Source organism: Nerophis lumbriciformis, linkage group LG11, assembly GCF_033978685.3.
Source record: "Nerophis lumbriciformis linkage group LG11, RoL_Nlum_v2.1, whole genome shotgun sequence".
Classification (NCBI taxonomy): domain Eukaryota; kingdom Metazoa; phylum Chordata; class Actinopteri; order Syngnathiformes; family Syngnathidae; genus Nerophis; species Nerophis lumbriciformis.
The window spans coordinates 47420861-47441491 of NC_084558.2; the positions used below are offsets into that span (position 1 = coordinate 47420861).

Here is a 20631-nt window from a genome sequence, read left to right on the forward strand (position 1 = left end):
AGCCTAGCTCAGCTGCATTATGTAGATCATTACAAACAGCAGAGAGCTCATCTCACACGGAGAGGATCTTTGACAGGCATTATGTTTATGTATTCAATTGTAATATTAACCGAGTTATAAAAACTAAATATAAATATCGTGATCACCTGGTACTTAATTTCAATTTAGTCATGTGGTAATTATTTATGTTTCAACTGTAACGTAAAGTATAACTTTAGACAAAGAGGACGTAAGTGCTGTTGTAAAACAATACCAGCAAGAGTCAACACTGCCCTCTGCTGGTACGGAATGTCACCTAATAGATATTAAACAACCCATTTCTCAATTTGACATGATATGGTAGACGTCATGTATTTTTGTTCATTCATGCAATGTAAAAAAAACTATAAAAAAAAAAAAAGTCGTAATAATTACGTGCACCGCGCGACTAGACCGGATGTGTTTCCTTTAAACTCTCGCCCCATTGCATTGTGGGTAGGCGGAAAAAAGGCTCCAAAAGAGGCAAGACCGAAGAACGACAAGCACACGTTGGGTCTTTTCTTTAAGCAGAAAAACAACAAGAGGAACTCTAATTTTTTTAATCTGTATTAGTCACAGGTAAGAGAAACAACAACAAGTGGTTATGTTTCCAAATAATTCCATTTATTTGTATTTTTAGCCTGAACTAAGACCGACTGTTTAATTCATTCTTTCCTTCAGCATGGCGTCCATGTTAGCTTCTTGCGTTCTGCATCATCATTTACTTTTGACCTCATAGTTCGCTATAAAATATGCTTTTCATTTCCGAGTCATGATTGTTTAAAATTAAATTTAGCTGCTTTTAGTGTAGTTTAATCGATTTGGCCTCGTTGCTCGCTGGTGTGTCTTATGTGGCTACCCGCTAGCTAGTAGCTAACTGTATATATATTTTTTTTTTTTTCAATTGAACAACGTACATAAAAAACAAGGCACTTTAAACAATTTCAAACATTCATCAGGTTGAGCAAATATTGTCTTTCGCAAAACACGTAAAGGAAAGAAAACTAGAGCAAATACAAATCCATTCATTTTCTTCTGCTTATCCGAGGTGGGGTCGCGGGGGCAGCAGCCTAAGCAGATAAGCCCAGACTTCCCTCTCCCCAGCCACTTCGTTCAGCTCCTCCCGAGGCGTTCCCAGGCCAGCATAGTCTCCCCAAAGCGTCCTGGGTCTTGCCCCGTGGCCTCCTACCGGTCGGACGTGGCCTAAACACCTCCCTAGGGAGGCGTTCGGGTGACTAGATGCCCGAACCACCTCATCTGGCTCCTCTCCATGTGGAGGAGCAGCGGCTTTACTTTGAGCTTCTCCAGGATGGCGGTTGGTGCGTTTTGGGCATCCCGGCCCGGGACTTGTGGTACTCGAACCCGGATAGGTATTTTGAACATTTTAGGGACTTTTGCCGAATATCCTCACTTTTCTACCCGCCTTCCCGTGGGACTTTGCTGGGTGCGTTTTGGACATTTGTGGCACTCGAACCTGGGTAGGTATTTTGAAAATTTTTGGGGACTTTTGCCGACTTTTCTCCCTCACTTCCCGTGGGACCGCACCCAGCAGAGTCCCACGGGGAGGGGGGGGGGGCGCTTCTCACCCTATCTTAAAGTTAAAGTACCAATGATTGTCACACACACACTAGGTGTGGTGAAATGTGTCCTCTACATTTGACCCATCCCCTTTGATCACCCCCTGGGAGGTGAGGGGAGCAGTGGGCAGCAGCGGTACCGCGCCCGGGAATCATTTTTGGTGATTTAACCCCCAATTCCAACCCTTGATGCTGAGTGCCAAGCAGGGAGGTAATGGCTCCCATTTTTATAGTCTTTGGTATGACTCGGCCGGGGTTTGAACTCACAACCTACCGATCTCAGGGCGGACACTCTAACCACTAGGCCACTGAGTATCTATAAGGGAGAGCCCCGCCCGAACCACCTCATCTGGCTCCTCTCCATGTGGAGGAGGAGCAGCGGCTTTACTTTGAGCTCCTCCCGGGTGGCGGTTGGCGCGTTTTGGGCATCCCGGCCTGTACTTGTGGCACTCGAACCCGGGTAGGTATTTTGAACATTTTAGGGACTTTTGCCGAATATCCTCACTTTTCTCCCCGCCTTCCCGTGGGACTTTGCTGGGTGCGTTTTGGACATTTGTGGCACTCGAACCTGGGTAGGTATTTTTAAAATTTTTGGGGACTTTTGCTGATTTTTCTCACTTTTCTCCCCCACGGGGATGGTGGGGCAGCGCTTCTCACCCTATCTATAAGGGAGAGCCCCGCCACCCGGCGGAGGAAACTCATTTTGGCCGCTTGTGCCCGTGATCTTGTCCTTTCGGTGATAACCCAAAGCTCATGACCGTAGGTGAGGATGGGAACGTAGATCGACCGGTAAATTGAGAGCTTTGCCTTCCGGCTCAGCTCCTTATTCACCACAACGGATCGATACAGCGTCCGCATTACTGAAGACGCCGCACCAATCCGCCTGCCGACCTCACCATCCACTCTTCCCTCACTCGTGAACAAGACTCTGAGGTACTTGAACTCCTCCACATGGGGCAAGATCTCTTGATGGCACCATGGACTCGGACTTGGAGGTGCCGATTCTCATCCCAGTCGCTTCAAACTCGGCTGCGAACCGATCCAGTGAGAGCTGAAGATCCTGGCCAGATGAAACCATCATGGCCAAGACCAAAAAGCAGAGACCTAATCCTGCAGCCACCAAACCGGATCCCCTCAACGCCCCGACTGCGCCTAGAAATTCTGTCCGTAAAAGTTACGAACAGAATCAGTGACAAAGGATGTCCAACCCTCACTGGAAACATGTCCGACTTACTGCAAATACAAATAGAATATAAAAATAATAATACAAAAAATAGGATAAGATACAACATTCAAGCAGACAAAAAAAAGGCTAGTCTAAATCACTTTACATTTCTGCGATAATGAAATTAATATCAGGGATTTTGTATTTTTAAATAATTTTCCAAGATTTAATTGATCATTTTAAATGATTAAACCAATTAGAAAAAGGAGGTTTTACTTTCATAAATCGACATTAATGTACAAAAATGTTTGCTTGAGTATAATAAATTTGACAAACATTTCTATGCTACTCCGTCCATCTTCTTCCGCTTATCCGAGGTCGGGTCGCGGGGGCAGCAGCCTAAGCAGGGAAGCCCAGACTTTCCTCTCCCCAGCCATTTCGTCCATCTCCTCCCGGGGGATCCCGAGGCGTTCCCAGGCCAGCATAGTCTCCCCAACGTGTCCAGGGTCTTTCCCCGTGGCCTCCTACCAGTCGGACGTGGCCTAAACACCTCCTTAGGGAGGCGTTCGGGTGGCATCCTGACCAGATGCCCGAACCACCTCATCTAGCTCCTCTCCATGTGGAGGAGCAGCGGCTTTACTTTGAGCTCCTCCCAGATGGCAGTGGGCACGTTTTGGGCATCCCGGCCGGGACTTGTGGCACTCGAACCCGGATAGGTATTTTGAACATTTTAGGGACTTTTGCCGAATATCCTCACTTTTCTCCCCGCCTTCCCGTGGGACTTTGCTGGGTGCGTTTTGGACATTTGTGGCACTCGAACCTGGGTAGGTATTTTGAACATTTTTGGGGACTTTTGCCGACTTTTCTCACTTTTCTCCCTCACTTCCCGTGGGACCGCACCCAGCAGAGTCCCACGGTGAGGGGGGGGGCGCTTCTCACCCAATCTTAAAGTTAAAGTACCAATGATTGTCACACACACACTAGGTGTGGTGAAATGTGTCCTCTGCATTTAACCCATCCCCTTTGATCACCCCCTGGGAGGTGAGGGGAGCAGTGGGCAGCAGCGGTGCCGCGCCCGGGAATCATTTTTGGTGATTTAACCCCCAATTCCAACCCTTGATGCTGAGTGCCAAGCAGGGAGGTAATGGCTCCCATTTTTATAGTCTTTGGTATGACTTGGCCGGGGTTTGAACTCACAACCTACCGATCTCAGGGCGGACACTCTAACCACTAGGCCACTGAGTATCTATAAGGGAGAGCCCCGCCCGAACCACCTCATCTGGCTCCTCTCCATGTGGAGGAGGAGCAGCAGCTTTACTTTGAGCTCCTCCCGGGTGGCGGTTGGCGCGTTTTGGGCATCCCGGCCGGTACTTGTGGCACTCGAACCCGGGTAGGTATTTTGAACATTTTAGGGACTTTTGCCGAATATCCTCACTTTTCTCCCCGCCTTCCCGTGGGACTTTGCTGGGTGCGTTTTGGACATTTGTGGCACTCGAACCTGGGTAGGTATTTTAAAACATTTTGGGGACTTTTGCTGATTTTTCTCCCCCACGGGGATGGGGGGGGGGCGCTTCTCACCCTATCTATAAGGGAGAGCCCTGCCACCCGGCGGAGGAAACTAATTTTGGCCGCTTGTGCCCGTGATCTTGTCCTTTTCGTCATAACCCAAAGCTCATGACCATAGGTGAGGATGGGAACGTAGATCAACCGGTAAATTGAGAGCTTTGCCTTCCGGCTCAGCTCCTTCTTCACCACAACGGATCGATACAGCGTCCGCATTACTGAAGACGCCGCACCGATCCGCCTGTCGATCTCACAATCCACTCTTCCCTCACTCGTGAACAAGACTCTGAGGTACTTGAACTTCTCCACATGGGGCAAGATCTCTTGATGGCACCATGGACTCGGACTTGGAGGTGCCGATTCTCATCCCAGTCGCTTCACACTCGGCTGCGAACCGATCCAGTGAGAGCTGAAGATCCTGGCCAGATGAAACCATCAGGACCAAGACCAAAAAGCAGAGACCTAATCCTGCAGCCACCAAACCGGATCCCCTCAACGCCCCGACTGCGCTTAGAAATTCTGTCCGTAAAAGTTACGAACAGAATCAGTGACAAAGGATGTCCAACCCTCACTGGAAACGTGTCTGACTTACTGCAAATACAAATAGAATATAAAAATAATAATACAAAAAATAGGATAAGATACAACATTCAAGCAGACAAAAGAAAGGCTAGTCTAAATCACTTTACATTTCTGCGATAATGAAATTAATATCAGGGATTTTGTATTTTTAAATAATTTTCCAAGATTTAATTGATCATTTTAAATGATTAAACCAATTAGAAAAAGGTTTTACTTTCATAAATCGACAATGTACAAAAATGTTTGCTTGAGTATAATAAATTTGACAAACATTTCTATGCTACTCCGTCCATCTTCTTCCGCTTATCCGAGGTCGGGTCGCGGGGGCAGCAGCCTAAGCAGGGAAGCCCAGACTTTCCTCTCCCCAGCCATTTCGTCCATCTCCTCCCGGGGGATCCCGAGGCGTTCCCAGGCCAGCATAGTCTCCCCAACGTGTCCAGGGTCTTTCCCCGTGGCCTCCTACCGGTCGGACGTGGCCTAAACACCTCCTTAGGGAGGCGTTCGGGTGGCATCCTGACCAGATGCCCGAACCACCTCATCTAGCTCCTCTCCATGTGGAGGAGCAGCGGCTTTACTTTGAGCTCCTCCCGGATGGCAGTGGGCACGTTTTGGGCATCCCGGCCGGGACTTGTGGCACTCGAACCCGGATAGGTATTTTGAACATTTTAGGGACTTTTGCCGAATATCCTCACTTTTCTCCCCGCCTTCCTGTGGGACTTTGCTGGCCGCATTTTGGACATTTGTGGCACTCGAACCTGGGTAGGTATTTAGAAAATTTTTGAGAACTTTTGCCGACTTTTCTCATTTTTCTCACCCTATCTCTAAGGGAGAGCCCCGCCACCCGGCGGAGGAAACTCATTTCGCTCATAACCCAAAGCTCACGGTCGTAGGTGAGGATGGGAACGTAAATTGAGATCTTTGCCTTCCGGCTCAGCTCCTTCTTTACCACAACAGATCGATACAGCGAATACGCCGTACCGATCCACGTGTCGATCTCACGATCCACTCTTCCCTCCTTCGTGAACAAGACTCCGAGGTACTTGAACTCCTCCACTTGGGGCAAGATCTCCCGATGGCACTCCACCCTTTTCCGGGCGAGAACCATGGACTCGGACTTGGAGGTGCTGATTCTAATCCAAGTCGCTTCACACTCTGCTGCGAACCGATCCAGTGCGAGCTGAAGATCCTGGCCAGATGAAGCCATCAGGACCACATCATCTGCAGAGACCTAATCCTGGAGCCACCAAACCAGATCCCCTCAATGCCCTGACTGTGCCTAGAAATTCTGTCCATAAAAGTTACGAACAGAATCGGTGACGAAGGGCAGCCTTGGCGGAGTCCAACCCTCGCTGGAAACGGGTCCGACTTACTACAAATAGAATATAAAAATAATACAAAAAATAGGATAAGATACAACATTCAAACAGACAAAAGAAAGGCTAGTCTAAATCACTTTATATTTGTGCAATGACAAAATCAATATAAGGGATTTTGTATTTTTTAATAATTTTCCAAGATTTAATTGATCATTTTAAATTATTAAACCAATCCAATCCAATCCACTTTATTTATATAGCACATTTAAACAACAAAATGTTTCCAAAGTGCTGCACAACAATATTAAACACAATTAAAAACAATATAAAATAAATATGATTAAAAACCAATTAAAACAGTAAATAGAAAGCAAAAAGCTAAATTTTAAAAACACAGAGGACAACAGAGGACCACACATCAATTAGAAAATATAGGTTTTACTTTCATAAATCGACATTTATGTACAAAATTTTTTGCTTGAGCATAATAAATTTGACAAACATTTCTATTAGAGATGTCTGATAATGGCCTTTTTTGCAGATATCCGATATTGTCCAACTCTTAATTACCGATTCCGATATCAACCGATACATACATATATATATATATATATATATATATATATTAGTCGTGGAATTAACACATTATTATGCCTAATTTTGTTGTGATGTCCCGCTGGATGCATTAAACAATGTAACAAGGTTTTCCAATATAAACCCACTCAAGTTATGGAAAAAAGTGCCAACATGGCACTGCCATATTTATTAATGAAGTCACAAAGTGCATTATTTTTTTGACATGCCTTAAAACAGCAGCTTGGAAATTGGGACATGCTCTCTCTGAGAGAGCATGAGGAGGTTGAGGTGGTCGGGGTTCTGGGTAGGGGTTAGCGGGGGGGGGGTGTATATTGTAGCGTCCCGGAAGAGTTAGTGCTGCAAGGGGTTCTGGGTATTTGTTATGTTGTGTTACGGTGCGGACGTTCTCCCGAAATGTGTGTCATTCTTGTTTGGTGTGGGTTCACAGTGTGGCGCATATTTGTAACAGTGTTAAAGTTGTTTGTACGGCCACCCTCAGTGTGACCTGTATGGCTGTTGACCAAGCCGTAGATATTATGTGATTGGGCCGGCACGCAAAGGCAGTGCCTTTAAGGTTTATTGGCGCTCTGTATTTCTCCTTACGTCTGTGTATCACTCCGTACAGCGGCATTTTAAAAAGTCATACATTTTGCTTTTTTAAACAGATACCGATAATTTCCGATATTACATTTTAAAGCATTTATCGGCCGATAATATCAGCAGTCCGATATTATCGGACATCTCTAATTTCTATGCTACTGTCATTTATAAATATGTCAAATTTGATGTAGCTAGAGGCTAACTGTACACATTAGCATGTGTAATTTCTCCAACCGTAGCTCACTAAACACTCTTAAGTTGTGTGTTGATTGCTCTAATTCATGGTTTTTACGAGCTAAATTAACCTATCACGTTTCAGCCTCATGTTTGTGCAACGATAGACCAGTGCAGTGTTTTTCAATCTTTTTTGAGCCAATGCACATTTTTTTGTGTTGAAGAAATGCAGAGGCACACCGCCAGCAGAAGTCATTAAAAAGCGAAACTCAGTTGACAGTAAAAAGTCGTTCTCGCAATTGTTGGATATGACTTTAAAGCATAACCAAGCATGCATCAATATAGCTCTTGTCTCAAAGTAGGTGCACTGTCCCGACCTGTCACATCACGCCCTGACTTATTTTGAGTTTTTTGCTGTTTTCCTGTGTTTATTTTGGTGGCTTTTTCTCTTTTTTTGGTATTTTCCTGTAGCAGTATCATGTCTTCCTTTTTGAGCGATATTTCCCGCATCTATTTTGTTTTAGCAATCAAGAATATCTCAGTTGTTTTTATCCTTCTTTGTGGGGACATTGTTGACTGTCATGTCATGTTCGGATGTACATTGTGGACGCCGTCTTTGCTCCACAGTACCGTATTTTCCGCACTATAAGGCGCACCGGATTATTAGCCGCACCTTCTATGAATTACATATTTCATAATTTTGTCCACCAATAAGCCGCCCCGGACTATAAGCCGCGCCTACGCTGCGCTAAAGTGAATGTCAAAAAAACGCTGCGCTAAAGTGAATGTCAAAAAAACAGTCAGATAGTTCAGTCAAACTTTAATAATATATTGAAAACCAGCGTTCTAACAACTCTGTCCCAAAATGTACGCAAATGTGCAATCACAAACATAGTAAAATTCAAAATGGTGTAGAGCAATAGTAACATAATGTTGCTCGAACGTTAATGTCACAACACACAAAATAAACATAGCGCTCACCTTCTGAAGTTATTCTTCATTCGTAAATCCTTCGAATTCTTCGTCTTCGGTGTCCGAATTGAAAAGTTGCGCAAGCGTGGTATCCAAAATGGCCGGTTCCGTCTCGTAGAAGTCATCGGGAGTCAGTGTCGCTGTTGTTCTGTGAATCCTGCCTTCCGGAAAGCTCGGACCACAGTTGTGACCGAAATATCTGCCCAAGCATTTACGATCCACTGGCAAATGTTGGCGTATGTCGTCCGAGGCTGTCTGCCCGTCTTAGTGAAGGTGTGTTCGCCTTCGGAGCTGTGTGAAAAAAGCCACCCGGCCTCTTCGCGTAAACTTCCCTTAACCACTCGCTCATCTTTTCTTCATCCATCCATCCCTTCGAGTTAGCTTTTATGATGACGCCGGCTGGAAAGGTCTCTTTTGGCAAGGTCTTCCTTTTGAATATCACCATGAGTGGAAGTTAGCATGGCAAGCTAGAACCACAGTGAAGGATGACTTCTCATTCCCTGTGGAGCGAATATTCACCGTACGTGCTCCCGTTCCACAGTGCGGTTCAGTTGCTGTGAAATACGGTAGTAATCCGTGTGCGGATGGAGAGATTGCGTCTTTTTATGAACCGGATCGTTTAGTAGGAGCCATTTTGTGGTCTTTACAGATGTAAACAGGAAATGAAACGTACGGTGATATCCGCGCGTTTTTTCTTCTTCTTCCGGGGGCGGGTGAAGCGCTTCCTGTTCTATGGGGGCGGGTGAAGCGCTTCCTGTTCTATGTGGGCGGGTGCTTTCCTTGGCGGTTGCTTGCGTAGAAGAAGAAGCGCTTCCTGTTCTACCGGGAAAAAAGATGGCGGCTGTTTACCGAAGTTGCGAGATCGAAACTTTATGAAAATTAATCGTAATAAAGCGCACCGGGTTATAAGGCGCACTGTTAGCTTTTGAGAAAATTTGTGGTTTTTAGGTGCGCCTTATAGTGCGGAAAATACGGTAAGTCTTTGCTGTCTTCCAGCATTCTGTTTTTGTTGACTTTGTAGCCAGTTCAGTTTTAGTTTCGTTCTGCATAGCCTTCCCTAAGATTCAATGCCTTTTCCTAGGGGCACTCACCTTGTTGTTTATGTTTGGTTTAAGCATTAGACACCTTTTTACCTGCACGCTGCCTCCCGCTGTTTCCGACATCTACAAAGCAATCAGCTACCTGCTGCCACCTACTGATATGGAAGAGTCTTACACGGTTACTCTGCCGAGCTCTAGACAGCACCGACACTCAACAACAGCACATCATTTGCAGACTATAATTACTGGTTTACAAAAAATATTTTTTACCCAAATAGGTGAAATTAGATAACTTCCCACGGCACACCAGACTGTATCTCACGGCACACTAGTGTGCCGCGGTACAGTGGTTGAAAAACACTGGACTAGTGTATTCAGACGCCGGCAAGATCCACAATGCATTGCGTTCACTACGTCACTTTCAAGCTTGTAAAGGTGCATTTTCACATCAGTTCTATGATCTATTTTTTAATCCACCTAATGAAATAGGGTTCCATTTTTTTTTGTAGGAGACTACTGGAAAATGTCGATCGGCGTGCCCATCAAAGTGCTGCACGAGGCTGAGGGACACATTGTGACGTGCGAGACCAACACCGGAGAAGTTTACAGGGGCAAGCTGATCGAGGCCGAGGACAACATGAACTGCCAGGTAACGAGACCCCCTGGCCTTTATCGTAGGCACAGACACATTTGCAAACAATAATTAATCATGTCCATTTTAATTATATAAAATTTGCCCATCACTTGCGTTTTATTTGTTCAAATTACCGTATTTTCCGCACTATAAGGCGCACCTAAAAACCACAAATTTTCTCAAAAGCTGACAGTGCGCCTTATAACCCGGTGCGCTTTATATATGGATAAATATTAAGATTCATTTTCATAAAGTTTAGGTCTCGCAACTACGGTAAACAGCCGCCATCTTTTTTCCCCGTAGAAGAAGCGCGCGGTGCATGCTGGGATATGTGACGTTTCATTTCCATTTGTGTGTTTATGTAAAGACCCCAAAATGGCTCCTATTAAGTGTGTTGTCTGTCTAATTATAAATAATGCAGACGAGGCGTGTTAACTGAGTTCTCAACGTTTACTTACAGCGTGCTCATAACCACATTCTAACTCCCAGCATACAACAACGCTTCTCAGGGCTACCGCGCATGCTCGTAACTATCGTTGCATGCTGGGTAGTGTAGTTGTTATATTTGCTAGCTCATAACAGCACATTGAGAGACACGCTTACGCGCTTAATTCAATACTCGCCGTCATTCCGGGTGGATTGACAAAAGACCTCCAGCCGCTAGATATTGGTGTCAACAGGGCATTCGAAGCTAGACTGCTAACTGCGTGGGAACAATGGATGACAGAAGGCGAACACACCTTCACTAAGACGAGGAGGCAGCGCCAGACGACGCCAACATCTGCCAGTGGATCGTAAATTTGCCCAACTTTTCACTTCGGACACCGAAGACGAAGGATTTACGAATGAAGAATAACTTCAGAAAGTGAGCGCTATGTTTATTTTGTGTGTTGTGACATTAACGTTCGAGCAACATTATGTTGCTATTGCTCTGCACTATTTTGAATTTTACTATGTTTGTGATTGCACATTTGCGTACATTTTGGGAGTGAACAGAGTTGTTAGAACGCTGGTTTTTAATATATTATTAAAGTTTGACTGACCTATCTGACTGTTTTTTTGACATTCCCTTTAGCGCAGCGTAGGCGCGGCTTATAGTCCGGGGCGGCTTATTGGTGGACAAAGTTATGAAATATGCCATTCATTGAAGGTGCGGCTAATAATCCGGTGCGCCTTATAGTGCGGAAAATACGGTATGCATAAATAATTACACCGTGAGGAATAAATCCGCCTAAAAATGTCCAATTGTTGCACTAATTTTCTTTCTATTGTCCATTTAGAAAAGTGCGCAGTTTAATTTTACTTTTGTAAAATCAATCTATTTCTTTTCGTGGTGATTTTTAAAATGGTAAACTTGTACTATATAATCATCCATGTTAGGGATGTCCCGATCCAGGTTTTTGCACTTCCGATCCGATACCGATACTGGCCTATCCGAGCATGTATTAAAGGGGAACATTATCACCAGACCTATGTAAGCGTCAATATATACCTTGATGTTGCAGAAAAAAGACCATATTTTTTTTTAACCGATTTCCAAACTCTAAATGTGTGAATTTTGGCGAATTAAACGCCTTTCTATTATTCGCTCTCGGAGCGATGACGTCACATCGAGAAGCAATCCGCCATTTTCTCAAACACCGAGTCAAATCAGCTCCTGTTATTTTCCGTTTTTTCGACTGTTTTCCGTACCTTTGAGACATCGTGCCTCGTCGGTGTGTTGTCGGAGGGTGTAACAACACGAACAGGGACGGATTCAAGTTGCACCAGTGGCCCAAAGATGCGAAAGTGGCAAGAAATTGGACGTTTGTTCCGCACACTTTACCGACGAAAGCTATGCTACGACAGAGATGGCAAGAATGTGTGGATATCCTGCGACACTCAAAGCAGATGCATTTCCAACGATAAAGTCAAAGAAATCTGCCGCCAGACCCCCATTGAATCTGCCGGAGTGTGTGAGCAATTCAGGGACAAAGGACCTCGGTAGCACGGCAAGCAATGGCGGCAGTTTGTTCCCGCAGACGAGTGAGCGAAAACCCCTGGATGTCTTGGCTCACACCGTCCCGAAGATGATCAAGAGAAGAATATCTACCCTAGCTTCCCTGGCCTGCTGACATGAGGGTATGTCTACAGAATATACTAATTGATGAAAATTGGGCTGTCTGCACTCTCAAAGTGCATGTTGTTACCAAATGTATTTCATATGCTGTAAACCTAGTTCATAGTTGTTAGTTTCCTTTAATGCCAAACAAACACATACCAATCGTTGGTTAGAAGGCGATCGCCGAATTCGTCCTCGCTTTCTCCCGTGTCGCTGGCTGTCGTGTCGTTTTCGCTTGCATACGGTTCAAACTGATATGGCTCAATAGCGTCAGTTTCTTCTTCAATTTCGTTTTCGCTACCTGCCTCCACACTACAACCATCCGTTTCAATACATTCGTAATCTGTTGAATCGCTTAAGCCGCTGAAATCCGAGTCTGAATCCGAGCTAATGTCGCTATAGCTTGCTGTTCTTTCCGCCATGTTTGTTTGTGTTGGCTTCACTATGTGACGTCACAGGAAAATGGGCGGGTGGTTAAAATCAGGCACTTTGAAGCTTTTTTTAGGGATATTGCGTGATGGAAACATTTTTGAAAAATATAATAAGCCACTGGGAACTGATTTTTAATGGTTTTAACAATTCTGAAATTGTGATAATGTTCCCCTTTAAAGTTTAGTTATTTAACCTACTTAGTTGTCAGATTCATGTTGAAAAGGGTTTTAGTACTCTTGATAACAACTAGCCAGCTGAATTAGGTGAGTTTGAAAAAATACACAATGGTCGGTAACAAGAAACTGACCTGTTTATTCAAGGATAAACACAAAATAGACAAAACTATACATGACAAACAAGAAATGGCATCATTGAACAGTAAAAAAGTGAACAGTATAAAGTGCAAATAATGCTGTAAACATTATTTAAAAAAGCAAAACACACAAACAACCTGAGTGGGATAAAATGTCTATAACTCAGCATCAATACTTGCTCTTGAACAAGTGTAAACTTAAAAAAATATATATATGTATCTACACACTCCCTTCAATTGTTTGCCCCCACACAGCTGACATTTTTACCGGTAACTTTTAATTCACATGACCGTCTTAACGGTTAGGACACAGACCTGTGGCTGTGTTGAAGGTGTGCTGGAAAATGCGGAACGGAAATTAGGGAGCAGCAGAAAAGTGGAATGTATTATTTAAATCGCTGCGTTGGAAAACACGGACCGGCATTTTCTTAAAATCTGGATCGGGATTTTCCCATGCCTTGCCGATACGCATTTGTTGGCAAATTCCGGCAGCCGATCCGATCCAAATATCGGATCGGGGCAACCCTAATCCATGTGCTGTACAGGAGCGCTTTAACTTTAAACTCAACTGTAAACGTCAGCTTTACAGATGCCACCCGCGTCTACAAGGACGGGTGTCGGTGTGTATCGCAGTTTTCTCGTTCAATTGCAGAAGACGTCACTGATGAGACCGACCATAGGGCGCACCGGATTATAAAGCACACTGCCCAGGTTTATTTTTATACAAAAAGCGTACCGGATTATAGGGCGCTGTCAGGTTCAAACACAGAACTATCTATTACACAAGACAAGAAGAAGAAATCAGGCATAGACAGAGTTCAATTTGGCTCATGGGGAGAGACGTATTGGGCTGTACACTCAGTTGCAGTTTCTCCCTACGCTCTAAGAAATAGTCCCACATGCTCCTCTATTTATTTGGGAGGTCCCTAGTTAACATCACTGAGGCTGCAAGCAGCCCCCAGTAGACACAACACATGATTATTCAGAATGGAAATGTGCTGACACTCGTGATTTCGCCCTGTCTCTGTCCTGTCCTGTGCCGAGGTACTCAATGTCCGTCCTTGGCTGTCAACAGGCAGGGTCTGGAACCAAACTGCTGACAAGAGAAAACTCGCAAAGCAAGACCACAAGTTGTGTCTTTGCACAGATCGAAAAGTACAACTTCAGCACAATTGATAATAACTATAGCAACAGCCTTTAAACATAAGAGTTGTGTGATAACTTATACATCATTATTTTAACAGGTGCATTAAAGGGGTCATATTTATTTATATTTTTTCTAAATGGAAAACACTTCTTTGTTGTCTACATAACATGTAATGGTGGTTTGGTCAAAATGTTGCATAGATGATGTTTTACAGATCATCTTCAAGCCGCTTTCTGACAGTCTCTTAAAGATGCACCGTTTTGCGTGCGGTCTTATTTACGTGGCTCACCTTCAGCAGCGTCTTTTCTCCGTCATCTTTGTTGTAGCGTCCAAGGACGGGAGTGGAAGGAGTGTCAAAAGATGGAGCTAACTGTTTTAATGACATTATCCATGGCACACTAGTGCAATAACAACGCTGGAAAATTTGTCCCGTGAAAAACCGTTTAAGGGTGGCTATTTTGAAGAAACTAGAGAAAAAAAAAAACATGTTTTCAGGTATTTCACCTTTTTTTGTTAAGTACCATATTTTCCGCACTATAAGGCGCACCGGATTATAAGGCGCACCTTCAATGAATGGCCTATTTTAAAACTATGTTCATAAGGGACGGCGTGGCGAAGTTGGTAGAGTGGCCGTGCCAGCAATCGGAGGGTTGCTGGTTACTGGGGTTCAATCCCCACCTTCTACCATCCTAGTCACGTCCGTTGTGTCCTTGGGCAAGACACTTCACCCCTTGCTCCTGATGGCTGCTGGTTAGCGCCTTGCATGGCAGCTCCCGCCATCAGTGTGTGAATGTATGGGTGAATGTGGAAATACTGTCAAAGCGCTTTAAATACCTTGAAGGTAGAAAAGCGCTATACAAGTATAACCCATTTATGATATATTTATTATGTAAGGCGCATAGAATCGACGCTACAGTAGAGGCTGTGGTTACGTTATGCATCCATTAGATGGAGCTGCGCTAAAGGGAATGTCAACAAAACAGTCAGATAGGTCAGTCAAACTTTATTAATAGATTACAAACCAGCGTTCTGACAACTATGTCCACTCCCAAAATGAATAAACAGCTGTTTTATTATTTTCCCCGAGGTAAAGTCAGTGACGTGGTATTTAGTTTATCTTTTAACAACAGCAAGGTATAACATGTAGTGCAACATTTATATCACATAGTGGAGGGGAACTTTTCCTCGATTCAATAAACACGTAAAAAACAGTCTGATACTGTTACTGTAAATCAAACGTTAGTGCAATCACAATATAGTAACACTCAAAATAGTGCATAGCAATAACAATATATAAATAACTCAACGTTGCTCAAACGTTAGTCACACAACACACAAAATAAACATGTAAAGCTCACTTTATGAAGTTATTCCTCATCCACGAATCCCTCAAATTCTTCTTCTTCAGTGTCCGAATTAAACAGTTGGGCGAATACGGCATCCAACATGTCTCGTTGAAGTCGTCATTAATTGAGTCAGTGTCGCTGCTGTTGTCTAGCAGGTCATCTTGTTGCTTCCTCCACTTCCGCACCGTTGATTCAATAATGTTAAATTCTCTCGCAGCTGCTCTATTCCCGTGTTCTACTGCGTGACTGATCGCCTTAAGTTTAAACTCTGCGTCGTAAGCATGTCTCTTAATAGGAGCCACTTTGGGGTCTTTACATAAACACACAAATGTGAATGAAACGGCACGCCTCGCGCAGTCATATATCCCAGCATGCACTGCGCGCTTTTTCGACGGGGGAAAATGAAGTCGGCGGCTGCTTACCGTAGTTGCGGGACCTGTTGTGGCTCAATATTGGTCCATATATAAGGCGCACCGGATTATAAGACGCACTGTCAGCTTAAAATTAGAGGTTTTTAGGTGCGCCTTATAGTGCGGAAAATACGGTACATAACTCCATGTGTTCATTCATAGTTTTGATGCCTTCGGTGACATTCTACAAGTCATGAAAATAAAGAAAACGCATTGAATGAATAGAAGGTGTGTCCAAACTTTTGGCCTGTACTGTATATACAAATCACAGACATGCTGACAACACTCCAGACATTGGCGTGCGGTTTTTTTACTTCCCGTTTCGGTAGCGTGGTTTTCGGTGATCAAAGTCTTTTTCCGTTGGTTAAGTTGGTGCCCAAATAATATATTATGGGCAGCACAGTGGGACAGGGGTTAGTGCATGTGCCTCACAATACAAAGGTCCTGAGTTCAATCCCGGGCTGTATCTTTCTGTGTGGAGTTTGCATGTTCTCCCCGTGACTGCGGCTTCCTCCCACCTCCAAAGACATGCACCTGGGGATAGGTTGATTGGCAACACTAAATTGGCCCTAGTGTGTGAATGTGAGTGTGAATGTTGTCTATCTGTGCTGGACCTGCGATGAGGTGGCGACTTGTACAGGGTGTACGCCGCCTTCCGCCTGAATGCAGCTGAGATAGGCTCCAGCACCCCCCCGCGACCCCAAAAGGGACAAGCGGTAGAAAATGGATGGATGGATGTGTATCAATGCATGCTGTAACGACCAGCTCATGTTAATGTTTTATGTTCATGTGTTTTTGGATATGATGTCAGTTTTTCCCATGATCACAAACACAACGTCCTTGCCTGAAAGGTGATTGGCCTACAACAGGGGTCGGCAACCCCTGGCTCCGGAGCCGCATGCGGCTCTTTGATTACTCTGATGCGGCTCAGCTGCATACTTGCCGACCCTCCCAATTTTCCCGGGAGATTTCCGGATTTCAGTGCCTCTCGCAGAAAACTCCCGGGATTAATATTCTCCGATTTTCACCCTAACAATAATAATAATAAGGGCATGCCATGATGGTACAGCATTCAGCGCCCTCTACATTCGTACAAACAGCGTGCCAGCCCAGCCTTTATTTGTATGCATCTTCTGCTTGCACACGTAAGTGACAGCAAGGCATGGTTGGTCAACGGCCACACAGGTTACACTGACGGTGGCCATATAAAATAACGTTGACATTCTTACTAATAATGCCCCCCCCAACCCTGCTAATTAATTTTGTGGCTCCCATTGATTTCTTTGATTTGTGAAACTGGTCAAAATGGCTCTTTGACTGGTAAAGGTTGCCGACCCCTGGCCTAGAAGGAGGAAGTGTTGTTGTGCGTCCGGTGAAGCGCGAAAATGTTTACACGGGAGGTAAAACCTGTTGAATCGTGCCGTTTGTTAGCGTAGGATTGGTCATGAAAGTTAAAAAGAGCGTCGGATTTTGTGATTTCTTCTGGGGTCTACCAATATATTACTTCAATTTGTTTTCAAGTTAAAACAACCTTATTTTTCAAGGTGTGGCGGCAATCAAAACCCTGGACATTTCTAAAATCACAAGTTGATTCAATGTTCTTAGGGGGGAAAAGCCACAACACTTTCTTATAAATCTGCAAATTTGGACATAAAACGGCGGGCCCGATTGACTCATGTCTATCAGAGGGAGGCTGCAGTGTTTTTGCCTCATTCCTGTGAGAATCCTGCCTGTGACTGAAGCATTAAACCTCTAAAGGCTTAGTGGCCACATGCATGGACAGCACCTTTTAGCTTTTAAATCCAAAATTGTGTACACTACTGAATTGGGGTCTTATGGCCGCTTATGTGGACATTTATACTGCCATCTAGTGGTGTCAGAAGAGTATAATATACAATGGAATTTGGGGGAAAAAAGTGTAAAAATAAGAATTATCATGTCACTAAACATGAAGTACACATTTGTGTACTTATGGACTAAGTACATCATATCAAAAGATGATTCTTAGTTTTTATTCTAACTAGGGTCCAATAAGCCCAAATAGCAAAGAGAAATAAAAAAAGCATGTAAACAAACAGCTTGGGCCTTAAGAGGTTAGGGAGGGGGACTAGCCGCAGTGTGCTCAAACAACCATCAGGTAGCATCTGTGGGCAGATAATACTGCATCATCTCTTTCGGACATAATCAGACGGGCAGTGAATTCTTCACTCACGCTTAAAGTGAAGGATGAGGCAAAAACAAGATCTGTGGTTACACACACACACGCACGATGCCAGCAGAATGTGTGTGCCTTCAAGGTGAACAACTCCTTGACTCTGGATGTGCTCCGCAGATGTCCAACATCACCGTCACCTACCGTGACGGGCGCGTGGCTCAGCTGGAGCAGGTGTACATCCGTGGCAGCAAGATCCGCTTCCTGATACTACCCGACATGTTGAAGAACGCTCCCATGTTGAAGAGCATGAAGAACAAGAACCAAGGTTCTGGTGCTGGTAGAGGCAAGGCGGCCATTCTCAAAGCGCAAGGTGAGTCGCCGTCAAACCTCCTTCCGTTTTATTATCTAGTCATGGTTGTGTAATAACAGGGCTGTCCAAACTTTTTACACTGAGGGCCGCACAATGAAAAAATAAAGCTTTCAGGGGCCATTTTGATACTTTTATTTGTCAAACCAATACAATATATACATTTTTTTTTAACCCTTAGTGCGCCCCTCAAGTTTGGTCCCGGGGTCATATGTTTGTTTTTAACTCTTACATCTCTAGATCAGTTCTTCTCAAACTATTTTCACCAAGTTCCACCTCAGAAAACACTGTCCCAGTACCATCATCATGACAGCATTACAATACAGTAGCATACTAGGTCTAATTATTCATTAAGTACCACCATCATGACCCACATTACAATACAGTAAGTAGTATAGTAGGACTAAGTATTCATTAAGTACCACTATAATGACAACATTAAAATACAGTAGCGTACTAGGTCTAAGTATTCATTAAGTACCACCATCATGGCAACATTACAATACAGTATTTTAGTAGGCCTAAGTATTCATTAAGTACCACTATGACAACATTAAAATGCAGTAGCGTACTATGTCTTAAGTATTTATTAAGTACCACCATCATGGCAACATTACAATACAGTAGTATAGTAGGCCTAAGTATTCATTAAGTACCACTATAACGACAACATTAAAATACAGTAGCGTACTAGGTCTAAGTATTAATTAAGTACCACCATCATGGCAACATTATAATACAGTAGTATAGTAGGCCTAAGTATTCATTAAGTACCACCATAATGACAACATTAAAATACAGTAGCGTACTAGGTCTAAGTATTAAGTACCACCATCATGACCCACATTACAATACAGTAGTATAGTAGGTCTAAGTATTCATTAGGTATCACCATCATGACAACTTTAAAATATAGTAGTGTAGTAGGCCTAAGTATTCATTAAGTACCACCATAATGACATTAAAATACAGTAGTGTATTAGGCCTTAGTATTAAGTACCATCATCATAATCAGAAGTACTTTATTAATCCCGAGGGGAAATTACATGACATTAAAATACAGTAGTGTAGTAAGCCTAAGTATTCATTAAGTACCACATAATGACAACATTAAAATACAGTAGTGTACGAGGCCTAAGTATTCATTAAATACCATCATGACCCACATTACACTACAGTAGTATAATAGGTCTAAGTATTCATTAAGTACCACCATCATGACCCACATTAAAATACAGTAGTGTACTAGGCCTAAGTATTCATTAAGCACCACCATCATGACTCACATTAAAATCAGTAGCGTACTAGGCCTAAGTATTCATTAAGACAAGCCAGAGGTTTAATTTAACAAATATATTTAATATGTTTGGCCGCTGTAACATTACAAACACAGTTTGAACAGTCACACTGTGTTGGAACATTTTATACCCTGTTTTTATGAAGACCAAATATACAATAAATATTTCAAAAGTGGAATATTTGATTTTAAGTATTTGGAGCCTTGAATTCATTACATTGGTTTTGATTCATTATTATATTTTGAGCAGTGAGAGTTTTAAAGAAAAACAACCTGCGTGGCACCTTTTGTGTTATTAGAGGTTCCAAGAATTTCCTAGAATTAAAATAAATAAATAATTAAGAAAATACAGAATTTTAAGTATTTTTCAAATGGCCGTAGTAAATGTAGATAATGTACAGTGCTGTTGTATGACGTGCCTCATGATGGTGTTGACATCTTCTCCCCTCAGTGGCTGCAAGAGGCAGAGGACGTGGTGGAATGGGAAGAGGAAATATCTTCCAGAAGAGGCGATAATTTCTTTTTGTATAGTTTTTGTTTTTTGTATCGGGCATCTTGTTCTTATTCTTGTTTTGCTGCAAGTTCATTTGATGAAAATAAACATTTGGATTTTGTGTGCCTGTTTGCCTCAAATTCACTGATTTTCACCAAGACAGGTGTGTTTAACGTGTCCTTTTTTTGGGGGGAGCAACTTGGGGGTTCCAGGTTCAATTCCAGCTGCCACCATCCCAGTCACTGCCGTTGTGTCCTTGCCTTGCCACCCACACGGCAATAAATGTAGATCATGACCTTTACTATGTACAGTGCTTGCAGTCTCTAGAAAAAGCGCTATATAAATATAAAACA

General features: G+C 43.5%; 1 protein-coding gene across 1 annotated transcript; it reads left to right on the forward strand.

The window, feature by feature from the left end:
- Window positions 1–447: 447 nt before the first annotated feature.
- Window positions 448–20399, forward strand: snrpd3l (small nuclear ribonucleoprotein D3 polypeptide, like). The gene is made up of 4 exons (XM_061966072.1): window positions 448–597; window positions 10093–10232; window positions 18299–18491; window positions 20237–20399. The coding sequence occupies exons 2-4, from the start codon at window positions 10107–10109 to the stop codon at window positions 20299–20301; spliced, it is 384 nt and encodes a 127-aa protein (XP_061822056.1). The 5' UTR covers window positions 448–597; window positions 10093–10106; the 3' UTR covers window positions 20302–20399.
- Window positions 20400–20631: the final 232 nt, after the last annotated feature.